Source organism: Cebidichthys violaceus, unplaced genomic scaffold, assembly GCF_023349555.1.
Source record: "Cebidichthys violaceus isolate CVI_PGR_0920_01 unplaced genomic scaffold, fCebVio1.0.p SCAF_8, whole genome shotgun sequence".
Classification (NCBI taxonomy): Eukaryota; Metazoa; Chordata; class Actinopteri; order Perciformes; family Stichaeidae; genus Cebidichthys; species Cebidichthys violaceus.
Window position 1 is genome coordinate 15,235,548 of NW_027176964.1, and position 12,831 is coordinate 15,248,378.

Genomic DNA, 12,831 nt, shown 5'->3' on the forward strand with positions numbered 1-12,831 from the left:
TGTAAATATTTATCTAATATGCCTTTATACGACGTAATAATCAGGATTGAATGAATAAGTTATTAATATTACCTTTCCATGAGAAAATAATGACTTTTTCTGCACTTAATCCACTTCCATGGATTAACATTAACGTCTAATTTATGAATTTAATTCAAATACTTTAAGAGTTAATTTACTACCAGAGGTGCTTATCAGTTAGCAGCAACAGCACAGGTGTAATGAATAATATTAATGATGGCCCTGTTTGATTTAAGGGTGCCAGTCAATAATGCGCAATACAGTCCGTAAATGGAACACAGTCATGATTTATGATTATTAATTTTCGCACTATAGCAAGGAAAAACGTCTGCCGTGAAGTTTTAGAATAAAGAATAAAAGTCTATCTCTCAGGGGTCTTTTCAGTTCTAGTTAAAATGTGGAATGGCGCTATGTCGAGGTCACTGAACTACATATATTCAAAAGAGTCTAAGTTAAGGGTTGTTCTGTCCCAACAGGTGAATTAAAACAGTAGAGTTGAGGAGACGTCAATCAAACCTGTGGATATATGCGATAGTAATGAGGACTAATCAGCCAAATTAAGTGAAAACACCTGTGTGTGGCAGTGTGCAGGGGCATTTAGCAATCAAGTAAGCGTCTGGTAACCTGTGAGGGAAAGCTAATATATTCTAAACTTCACTCATTACTCAGTGTCACAACGCTATACATGGACATAATTCAGCATAAGCCTCAATCTTATTTAAAATACTTAAGACTGGAGTTTATCTTCCACCGTAATTGTTCAATGAGGTAATAGATGTGATCAATATAAAACAATCATAGTGCCACAATCTAACGCTGTGCCATTTTGAAAGTACACAAAAAACATATACCTGACCATGAAAAACATCCCAACATTCCCTTTGTGATGTTTTGAAGTGAATATGTTCTTTTAGGACAGTGTTATTAACTTCTTTATTGCGATGAAAGAACATGTGTTCACTGTTAAAAAAAAGAAAAAGCACGACATGACATAGAGATGTGCTTGCGGCTTCAGTCTAATAAAACTGTTTGTAATGGTCCTTTGCAGTTAACAATAGCAAGGAAAGACATGAAAGAACAAACCGACATTTAGCTCAGCCCCACAGTAAAAACAGCATACATTACCACCACAACATTACACAATGAAATACTTTGGTCATAAGTGCACTATTCACTCTACAGACGACCGAACGCACACAGCATGTTGACAACGGATTCTGGCTCCTAACTACTCCTCTACAGGCACAGCGGCTGACTTAAAATATTGTTCTCTGGAAACGTAATCTCTAAATGAAATCTCCTACAGCAGGCTGCAGACTCTGGGCTTATTACTGCTTGGAGAAGAAGTCTTTGCTCTTCTGGACGTCAGGTTTGATGGTGTCACTTCCTGGTTTCCAGCCGGCTGGGCAGACTGAAAAGATAAGCCTGTAATGAGTCCTGGCCCGGCAGACGAAACAGTAAAGACTTCTGCCGATATGTCGCACATATACAGTGTGTATATATAACCTGTAGTGCCTTTGGTTTGAAGCAGGGAAATGCAATGTCTTATAATGACATTTATTGCCCTCCTTTCTACATTCATTTCTCAGTTCACATGAACATCAGCACTGATAAGAATATCAAATGTTGAATTTGAATAAACCTTTTTTTTTTTTTACGGTCTTTGCCCCGTCTGACATTTATGTCGCAAAATTCATTTTAAGATGAAACTTGAACACATATTTGGGTCGTGGAGAGCGAGGTGAGAGTAATTATATCACATTTCAAAAAGCTTACAGCAACAGAAGAGTTTAATAAAATACATCATATACTTTAAAGGGCCAGTGTGTAGCATTACAGGGGATTTATTAGCAGAAATGTAATATAAAAGTCATAACTATGTTTTCATTAGCGTAGAATGAGTCCTTTCTATCTACATAGAGAGCGGGTCCACCGTGTACAGTAGCCCAGAACGGACAAACCAAACACTGGCTCTGTTACGCTACCTGAAGGCCACCGTAGTTCTCAGATACGCTTGTGACACTGCTGTAACGTGAGCTGCAGAGTGCAAAGCCGTGGTACAACCAGCCGCTCTGTCTGAATTACGTTGCGCCTGAAGTAGTGTCATTACGGTAAGGATGGCCTCTGAGCGAGGCGAGTGGCGTCTCCACAGTTTTGCACTCGGCAGCTCATGTCAAAGGGAGAGGTGAGCGGAGAGGGTGTTCAGTTGGTTGCAATCTGTCGCCAGGCTGTCCCTTTAAGGTCTGCAGTACGTTACAGCAGTAACTTACCTTCTCCGTGTTTGTCAGTGAACTGAAAGGCTTGGACCAAACGCATGGTCTCCTCGACAGAGCGTCCAACTGGGAGGTCGTTGATGGTGATCTGTCTCAGGACGCCCTTGTCGTCAATGATGAACAGACCCCTGAAGTAGAGAGAGAGAGAGAGCGAGAGAGAGAGAGAGAGAGAGAGAGAGAGAGAGAGAGACGTTGACGAGTCTGCAAAGACGTAATAAGCGAACGCGGGAAAGTTCATGTTTCAGTCGCTGCCTGAAACGTCTTTAGGTCGGCGCATTTAATGAAAAGAAAGTGTGCCATCTCCCTCCAGCTGGTTCTAATGTTTCTGATCTTTATCAAACTCCTCATTGTTAAACCCACCTGTAGGCAATGCCCTCATCCTCCTTCAGGACACCGTAGTCTGTGGAGATGGTGCGCCGTGTGTCAGACACCATGGGGATCTTCATGGCACCCAGACCGCCCTGCTTTCGTGGCGTGTTGACCCTTTGAGAACACAAAAACAAAAACAACAAAAAAAGGAGAAAAGTGAGACGTTTGCGAGAGCGAATCCACACAATCGACGTGTAAAAAAGGTAAAGCGTGTAACTACCACGCAAGATGGGAGAAGTGGGAGTCGACAGAGGCGGCGATGATCTCGCAGCCGATCTTCTTGAAGTCGTCGGCAGCGTCGCTGAAAGCGATGATCTCAGTCGGACAAACGAAGGTGAAGTCCAGCGGATAGAAGAAAAAGACGACGTATTTCCCTGCACCAAAGGAAAAGAACACAGATACATCTGTTGCGTTTGTAATGTCACAATGGATCTGTGGTAATGACAGGCTAATTCATTCTAGTCTTCAGTAGTGTAAATGAAAGTCTATTCGATACATTGAGAGCAGCAGTGACTCAATAGTCCAGAGGAGAGCGTCATCAAAGCGTGTCCTTCGCTCAACAGGTTGAGGTGTACCTCTGTAGTCTGACAGCTTCAGGTCCTGGAACTGTCCGTCTGGCATCACCGCCTTCGCTGTGAAGTCTGGGGCCAGATTTCCAATTTGTGCTTTGCCTGCAGCCATCTTCAGTCTAACTGGATAACAGAAGAAGGAAACGGGTCGATGTGTTACGCAATCTCTCCTCAGATCCACAGCTGTGCATTGTTTCTTTTGTGTGTACAATCATGGATAAACCAAGACAAAAAAATGTCTCCTTGTCTCCTTTATGTAGAATGTCCACCCAACCTGTATATTTTCCTGTCTCTTATGAAAAGCACGATGAGTTCATGGGCTGCAACTAATCATGATTTCCCGAAAACAACTCCTCTGCTGATGATTATCTGGATTAATCAAGTAATTGATTGTAAATAAAAAAAAAGTGAAAAATGCAGATATCTGATTTCCAGAGCCCACGGTGACAGTTTGAAACATTTTAAAACCTAAGTATATTAATTAAGCTATGCATCAAATCATCCCATCTGAGAAGCTGGTGCCAGAAATTGTTTCTAATGTTCGCAAACAAAAAATTTAACAATGAATTTATCAAATAGTTGGTAATCAATGAATCGTCAAGCGTCATATCAAAAGTATTTTGATAATGGATTGATATCTGTTGACATCACCTTGGACTTGGACATTTTTTAAAATTATTTTCCTAATAATCAAAGGTGAAGCAAGAAACGTTTTGTTGTATAAAGCATGTCTTCTTCAGAGTGAAGCCATTCTTACAGAACTATGCAAATATCAGCAACATAAAGAATTAATAAATTGTGTAATAATGTCTGTAATAGCTCTTATAAAACCAGAAGAGATAAAGAAAAACTGAAGATTGTTGCTAAACTCAAAATTAAAAACGACAGGTTGATAAATGTACACAGACCTCAATCAGCTCTGATTCATATTCAGCACCAAGCACTTAAACTGGCAACGACCGAAACCTATGAACCATTTCCACTTCTTCTCTTTTATTAAATTAACAGGTGTTTCCTCATATGGATATCCACAGCAGTGTTGTATCATCAACAGCAGCATGACAGATTTGAGTTATATCTCCGGACCATCAACTCTGCCATTAACCGAAACTTATGCTCCTTTCTGTCAGTGGAAACTTCCGGTCAACAAAGACAAAACAACAAATTATAATTTTCTTTAACTCTCAAATCGCTACTCTTAAAACCGCGTCGGTTTTCCAGAATGAACAAGAAAATCAATTTGTAAAAATACAAAAAATAAAAACACTTATTGAACTGTAGATCCTGCAGCTAACGCTACGAAACTAAAACAAACTAGCAAACTAGCAAAAGAGCATAATAAAAACATAATGAAATGCATTGTATAACACATACCTCGGTTCTTTTCACACCACAGCAGCAGAAACAAGAGAGTGCGAAGACTGGCAGACTCGAGTGAGGGAATATTTATACCGAGGCTCACTTCTCGCGATACTTCCGTCAAGCTCGTGACTACAGGCGCTTTCAGTCGGTCCACTGTCAACCAACTTCCCGCAACACATCATGACTTGCACTTTTCCTTATGACTTTTCTGGGGAATTTTGTGCTCTTGTGAAACCCCCTATGGAATCAGAAGAGGAGGAGGAGGAGACCGACAGAAGTAGTGGCCCACAGGAAATATCCTCCACGCTTCATTTTTGAAAGTCTCGCTCTTATTTAACAACCCCTGTGGGACACCTGGCCTCTATATTTCATACATCTTCAGCAATCAGGACGGCCTAAATGAGTTCTACATACAGTTGTGATGCATAACACTGAATCTGTTAATCTAAATTTTTAGAAACAGCTGGGTTTTATGGCTTTTAGTTCCCAATTCCAAGTTGACAGGCATGCAGGAGTCATGAGGTTTCTTCATATGACACCAACCTCTTCCAGGAGGCAAAGCCAGAATGTTGTTGTCATCATGATTAGACATTAAACAACACATTTACATTGCTCTCTGTTGCAGTATTTTAGTAGCTACCTTATCATTGATTTACTGATAAACTTTCCCGTTCAGGAAAGAAACCTCGACCCCATAAAACCCACATTCTTTCATCTAGTCTGTGGACTGATTGTTGTCACCAGAGTACATTTCAGAGGAAACTGAGGGAACTAATTTCCGTACTTAGAATAGAAACGGGAGTGCATGACAGATACAAACTACAACTAATTCAATGTACTTCATTTATATTATTGATCGACTTTGACCATCGCACTTTAAAATGTTCATTATATCATGCTACGTAAGACCATTACATGCGCCGGCCAGTTTACTCCACGCTTCCTGAATTCACTACTGAGCTCTTCTGTATTTACAGTGGCACATGTGGGTGGTGCACTGTTGCAACACCTTTGCACTATCTTGTGGGCTGCAGAAGGCCTTTTTCATTCTCATTTCCTCCTCGCCACTGCTTTATTTATTCAATGACTCAAGGCTAGGGAACACCAACTTCTGTCTCTGCTTTGTCACACTGGGAGCAGCTTCTGCAGTTAAAAGGGAAGTTTAATTGGCATTTCACCCCTTACCAAAGAGAGTGTGTTATAAATAAGACATATATCATTTATTAAGAATGCCTTAGTTTTTAAGTTACAAAATATTCCGCTATTGTCACAAAATATGCTGGTTTAACAAACATCACATAACTTCTGTTGACATATGGTAAGTGTTGGGAGAACCTGTTGAGTTATATAAGACAATCCTCTTAAATGATTGGCTGTATGGCCCTGATGTCACACTGAGAAGTATGTTAAGACCCTTCTTTTATTTTATAACCCCTCACTTTTATAGTTTATTGAAAAGAATTGAGCAAAAAAGAGCATTTACCCATTCATTTTGATATTCCCAAATTAATTTCCCCTCACACATGTATTCCAGGCAGTTGGACAAAAGTGCAAAGCTTTGACAGCTAACGTGTCTAACTTGTCTAACTTGTCTAACTTACACAAGCGTAATATCCCGTATTTTGCAACACGCCTTGTGTGTGACAATTATGATACTTCAAGAAGTGAAAACACAATGAAAGAGAAGTGAACCATGGTGTCACAGCGTCACATGACGTATGGGTCACAGTGTCAAACTACAGCTGATAATAAACACTCTTTAGTGACCCTGAAAACAAATCAAATATCAGAGTAGAGATGCTGACGCCTTGATTTTTAAGGAAATGAAGCTCTACATACTGTCTGTTTTTTTTCAGTGAAATTCGTGCTGTTTTGCACGAGTACACCTGAGTCTATAACCTGCAGGGACAGAGGATGTTATCCGCTCAAACAGCCTCTTCTCTTCCAGCCTCTTTTCTCCGCTGTCACCAAGCGATGTCTTTGCACGCCGTAGCCATGGCCACCGCATCAAGGGCCAGATAAGAGGGGGGCCCCACACAATGACCTCCTGTTAGAAGCTCCGGGGTGGGCTGTAGTCATCAAACGCATCCCTGTGTTCAACAGCCGTTTCACAATATGCACGTAATTAGCGCATCTGCTCCACGGCAAGGATGTTTGAAAGGCACTCGTGTGTCCCTCATCGTGGTCACATTCAGCCACGCAAATGATCAAAAACAGTTTGAATGGATGACAAAAAAATCGTGCAAAAATACTGGTGGTGCTAATATTGGTTATTTAAAGCAGTGCCGTGTCTCCTTTGAGTAATTCCCCAAATTCATTAACATGAGGGTATACACAGCATGTTGAAAGGCTTCACATGTTGGTTGAGCGGTGGATTGATGGTGGATTGATGGTGGATGCATCGCTGCTGTGTGGGGTGTTCATCAAAGGTGTATTGGTTGTAAGCTCCAACACAACCAACACATGGAAGCAACAGATCTCAAAAGAGTATCGAAAGGCGTTTCAATTCCTTTTAGAGTCAAATTAAATTAATTTTTTTTACATGAAATTAAAAACTTGAACCGGTTGAGAATGTTTTATTGAAATGTACTTCTGTTGTCATTGACATGGAATGAAAGGAAACACAATATAAGACATATGAGACTCTTATCTAACTCTCGGCAAGAAAGTGAACAAGTGAATGACCCACAATGTCTTGTATTTAAAGATACAAATATACTCCTGCCCTCTTTACCAGTGAATGAGTACACAATGTATAGACTATGGCAAACAATGAAACATGTTTTGTAAAGCCTTCAACCTTCTGCAATATTGACTTTTACCAAAAATAAAAAATAAAAATCCCCTCTCCAACTGATTGCCTCTACGTTGAAAGACATGTGAGCTAAAACGAGCTGTGGTTTGCTGTGCTGGTGGATTTTACTGTGAAATTATAGCTGTTGTCTCTGATGATGACACTGTGAGGAGGGTTGAGTGCAGTTGTCTCAGTGTGAGGTTGATTGGATGCCAGGCCCAGACTTGTGTTGATGAGGCAGGGACACGGTGGAAGCCAGCAGGAGGTGTTCAGACAGTGTCCCTCACAGCGGGACATGACAGCAGCACTACACACACACACACACACACACACACATACATATACAGTACCACCACCACCTCATTTTTATTATATTATACTGAACAGCTTTAATACAACAGTTGCTTACAGTTAGGCCTAGTAGTTATGGACACCTAAAAATGCTCAGTATCATATAAAATACAAAATAAATTTGTTTTCTTGACAGAAAAACAGCTGCAATGAAATAAATATGACGTGAAAAAAAAATCAGAATTCGATAAAATGTCGTTTTAACAGGCTGGTTTTCAAAATTACATCAGAATTAAATCAAGTATAATTATAAAAGGTGTTTTTTCTCAAACATGTATTGATTATTTCACGTTTTTTATTATTATAATAAACAGTTTTTTTCAGTATTGCTTCAATTCATGATTTAATAATATCATTTTTATTTAATTTCGAACACTATAGTAGCCGGTGTAGCACTCTTGCAGTCAACTTTGTATTGGGACAAACGCGCTGTGCCTTTAAGAATTATCCCGCGCTGGTTTACGAACACGGAAGTCGACCGGATAAGGCAGGAATATTTCGCGCCAAGTTGAAACAACGGCGTAGTAACTCTGAGCACCAGGAGACGAGCTGCCGACGCACAAACCAACCGGCACCGCTTTTAACGTTTCAGTCGCTATCTCTCGGACAAAAGGTACGTCATTGTATTATAACGCAACATATATTATAATATAAAACGGTGCTTTCGCACAGGAAGTTAATATTTGTAAAGATGTATGGGCCCTAACTTATTTATCGGTTCGGGGTTTGGTTCGTAAAGTTGTTTTTCCCGTTTGCCCAGTTCAGCGAACATGGAGGAGGCCAACAAGCTCATCGGCTCGGGCAAGAAGCACCTGGTGATGGGGAAGGTGGTGGAGGCGGTGAGCGCCCTGCAAGAGGCCTGCGGCATGCTGTGAGTTTAACTAGGAGACAATAGAAAGAAGCTGCAGCTTCAGACACGTGATGTCGAGTCAGACCGCTGCAGCTGGCGAGCTTTAATCTAACAACAAGAAGGTCTTTTTAAGGGACTCTGATAATGATCGACGTGAGGAAAATAAATGAATCATATCAAGCCCCATTTATTACACACACACACACACACACACACACACACACACACACACACACACACACACACACACACACACTTATAGTTTAGATAAAGGTGTATTACTCAATTGAAGGAAACTGTGCAGCTGTTTTGCATGTGCAATAATCGGTGTTTGCCAGGTGTGCCGCCATACTGATTTATAATCTGACTTAATCATTCTACCTTTTTCAGAGCTAAAAAGTACGGAGACACAGCAGACGAGTGCGGAGAGGCTTTCTTCTGGTGCGGTAAAGCACTGCTGGATTTGGCACGGTAAGGTCTTCAGTCTTGCGCTTGGCTGTGTTGGTCATTCTGCATTTTAAGGCGTTTTGTGAGAATGCAGACCTAACTGACACCATTGTTTTGTAGGATGGAGAACTCTGTCCTTGGTAATGCTCTGGAAGGAGTACCAGAAGAGGAGGATGAAGAGAAACCCAAAGACTCGAACGTTGACGGCACAGAAAACGTTGATGGTGAGGGAATCATTTTAAAGATAATCTCTTCTACTTGGGCTTGTTTGTTTTTTTGGGGGGTTTTTTAATCAGGGAAGCTGTTCCACTCCTCCTAACTGTTCCCTCTAACTTTAACAGAGAAGACCAGAGATGAGCTGAGGGTGCAGGTGTACGACGCCATGGCGGAGAAGAAGAACGAAGACATCGAAGGGAAGAAGGGCGACGCCGCGGAGAAGAAGAACGAAGACGCGGAGAAGAAATACAGAGACATCGAAGGGAAGCAGAGTGAAGAGAAGAAGGCTGGTGATGAGCAACAAAACACTCCGAAGAAAGAGAACGATGAGGATAAAAACAGCAAATGTGATAAAAATGAAGACGAGGAAGCCCAGAACAAATCGGGTGATAAGAAAGAGCAAACGGAAGGTGACTTGTCTCTTCAACTACAGACCTCGATTACAAATGGCTTTGTGATGATTGTAATGATGCGTCGCCCCGTTCTAAACGCATGTTGATACTGATGTTTCAGATGGTGAGGAGGAGGAGGAGGAGGAGGAAGATGACGATGATGCAGAAATGGAGGCAGAAGAGCAAGGCGAAGAAGACGGTGCTGCTGGAAAGGTACTTGACCCAACGGGCTCAAGCACACGTCAGAACTACTCTGCTGGGTGATTTTAAGTGTGTGATCTTAAATCTGTGTGTGTGTGTGTGTGTGTGTGTGTTCGTGTGTGTGTGTTCAGGACAGTGACGAGGAAGAGGAGGTGGGGAACCTGCAGCTCGCCTGGGAGATGTTGGAAGTCGCTAAAGTCATCTACAAAAGGTAATGGAGACACCAGCTGTGCCCTGAGCCCTGATGGAGACGATCTGAACGTTATGGTCTCTAAGCTGCAGCCTCCATGACAACTGATGGTTCTTTTCTTTCTTCTTTAACAAGGAAAGAGACTAAAGAGGATCAACTCATGGCAGCCCAGGCTCACTTGAAGCTGGGTGAAGTTTCCTCTGAATCAGGTGCTAACAGATCGCTCAATGAATCGGATTATGTTCAGACTGTAGAGTAACTTTTTAAATTGTCCTCGTTGAGAAAAGTGTCTTGAGTTGCTGCCTGTCTTCCAGGAAATTACACTCAGGCGCTGGAGGATTTCCGGGAGTGTCTGAAGCTGCAGGTGAAGCACCTGGACTCAGACAGCCGCCTGCTGGCCGAGACGCACTACCAGCTCGGTCTGACCTACGGCTTGGACGTCCAGTACTGCCGGGCCATCGAGGAGCTCAAGAGCTCCATCTCCGTCATCAAGAGCAGGCTGGGTAAAGAGGGCTCGGGCCGCCATGTTTTTTTTTCCCATCCTATTTTACGACCGCTGCGTCGGCCCGCGTGCTAACGGTCCCGCTTTTGTCCCGCAGACAAACTGCAGGAGCTGCTCGACCGGGCCGAGGGTGCGGATGCTCTGTCGGAGGAGAGGAAGGAGATGGAGGAGCTGAAGGCTCTGCTGCCGGAGATCCAGGAGAAAGTGGAGGACGCCGCCGAGGGCCTGAAGATGACGAGCGCTGCTGCTGCTGCTGAGGAGGATGGGAAGGGCGCACTGGTAGGTTAGGGATTTAAAGGGGCGTGGTTTGTCGTGTCGCGACGTGGGTATTTCAGACATGTATGGATTATACTTTTGCATATCAATAGAGTGCTGTAGGGATGCAGCATTATGAAATATAAGATCCACATACTGTATGATGTATTCTACCCTTTAGACCTCATCTTAGACTTGTTGCGGGTGTGAATCAACCGGACCGATTGTATACAAGCTTGACTGTTCCTTCATTTAATGTTCCTGTCAGGACGGAGGCTCCACTTCCTCTGCATTCCCCGCCTCCACATCCAGCTCAAAGGTACGTCTCACAGACTGATGATGGGGCCTCTGTGCGTTCATAAGAATAATAGATATGTTTGGTATTGCCTACAGAGGAATATTTGGTTTGGCTCAATCATTTTCACTTTTAAGTAGCGACATGTCTTTTTTTGGATTTTGTCCTCCACACAGTCGCCCGTCGTGGTCGGCTCTACCAACGGACACGCCCCCAAAGCTCCAGTCTCGGACATCTCCCACCTGGTCAGGAAGAAGGTGAGGGAGCTAGATAGTTGTTTTGTTAACAGGATCTAAAAATGAATTTCATATCGGACTGTTGTCTCATTCGCACGAACGCGTCCGTTTCAGAGGAAACCCGAGGAGAGTCCGGTGAAGGAGGGCGTGGTGAAGAAGGTGAAGCAGGATGACGGACAGACTAAGGAGGTTCTCAAAGCCAACGAAGACGCCGACAGTGTGGACGTCAAGAGGTGAGAGACACCAACTTCTCCAGAGTAGTTTAATGTACGTTTTGTTTCCTGCTGTTTGAGTCTAACTTCAACTCATTTTCTCTTCCAGTCAGTGAAGATGGACTGTTTTTTTTTTTTTTTTTGCCTCCGTCCATGACGAGTTCTTACTGTTCCACTTGTTTGCTGCTGTAGATGTGTGACTTTTTCTATGCCTGTTGTGACGTCAGTGTTTTCTTAACATATGTAACCTTTAAAGTTCAATAAAGAATATTCTTTGATAAACCTCGAGTTGCTCATCTTGCATAATTAAGCTGCCCGACACTATGAACAATATGTGGCTACAGATGGTTTCAACCTGAGGATTACTTTACCATCATCCTGATGTTGCTTCTCACTTCACTGTGGAGCTTTTACCATAAAGTATTAATGCAAACATGGTGACTCTGGTCTGAGGCCCAATACCAGTGTCCCCCCTAAAGCCTTAAACCCTGAACCCTCAGGGACTCAAGTGGTTGAGTGTGAAGGGCTGGAAATGGTAGAAACACTTAATCACTGACATGTTATGAACAATTGTGGGTATTTAATTCATACTTTTTAATCCCTGATTTTCCAGCATCCTGCCTCACAAGATGAGATATTTGTCAAAACTGCTTCAATAACAAAATGTAAAGAAATGGTTGAATAAACCAGGTGTGTAATGTGGTTTCTTAACCTTTTTTTTAAAGTTCCAATTCATTCAGCAATGTGACGTTAAACATGAGGTAACCAGTGGAAGCATGGAGATGTTGGAGGGGGGGGAAAAAAGAAAAGGTAGACGAAGATGTGTTGGAACATAAAAGCAGAGATTATATTACAGATTTATTCAAACATTTAATGTTGTCATTGAAGCAGTTCTGACAAAAAAACAAGTTAATAGATTTGAAATGACATCTTGTGAGGAAAGCACCTGGAAGACGTTCAAATCGGAGTAAAAAGTAAAACACCCACAATTGTACATATTTTAACGTTGTCATAGTGACGTGTTGTGTTGCAGCAAAGTGCTGTCCCATTTCAAGCCCTCAGTCTCTCACACTCAACCACTTACCAGGAGACGTCAGTAAGTCCCTGAGGGTTCAGGGTTAGAGGCCTTAAGGGGACATCGAGAGCTCCCTGAACCCTCGACGTGTGAAGATTGGGACTGGGCCCACGTCCGTGTCTCAGTGAACCAGCAGGACCGTAGACAGATCCTCTGGCACCAACGCGGAGACAGAAAGCAGCAATCGAATGGGTCACTTTATCGATGACAGCTGTGCTTTT

The 12,831-nt window shown here is 42.5% G+C and overlaps 2 protein-coding genes across 3 annotated transcripts; one reads left to right on the forward strand and one right to left on the reverse strand.

Moving 5' to 3' along the window:
- Window positions 1-940: 940 nt before the first annotated feature.
- Window positions 941-4,683, reverse strand: prdx1 (peroxiredoxin 1). The gene is made up of 6 exons (XM_068701662.1): window positions 4,607-4,683; window positions 3,239-3,355; window positions 2,884-3,037; window positions 2,655-2,777; window positions 2,292-2,422; window positions 941-1,432 (listed from the first exon to the last, which is right to left on the reverse strand). Exons 2-6 carry the CDS (start codon window positions 3,342-3,344, stop codon window positions 1,350-1,352), a joined length of 597 nt encoding a protein of 198 aa, XP_068557763.1. The 5' UTR covers window positions 3,345-3,355; window positions 4,607-4,683; the 3' UTR covers window positions 941-1,349.
- A 3,553-nt stretch (window positions 4,684-8,236) lies between these two features.
- Window positions 8,237-11,823, forward strand: LOC137892749 (histone-binding protein N1/N2-like). Of its 2 annotated transcripts, none has more exons than XM_068738111.1 (14): window positions 8,237-8,352; window positions 8,500-8,610; window positions 8,980-9,060; window positions 9,157-9,260; window positions 9,378-9,662; window positions 9,766-9,857; window positions 9,977-10,056; window positions 10,171-10,244; window positions 10,350-10,538; window positions 10,635-10,816; window positions 11,061-11,111; window positions 11,264-11,344; window positions 11,438-11,556; window positions 11,645-11,823. In XM_068738111.1, the coding sequence occupies exons 2-14, from the start codon at window positions 8,510-8,512 to the stop codon at window positions 11,649-11,651; spliced, it is 1,446 nt and encodes a 481-aa protein (XP_068594212.1). In that variant the 5' UTR covers window positions 8,237-8,352; window positions 8,500-8,509; the 3' UTR covers window positions 11,652-11,823. The 2 variants fall into 2 exon arrangements, with proteins under 2 accessions (XP_068594212.1, XP_068594213.1); XM_068738112.1 differs by having other exon boundaries at window positions 8,505-8,610.
- Window positions 11,824-12,831: the final 1,008 nt, after the last annotated feature.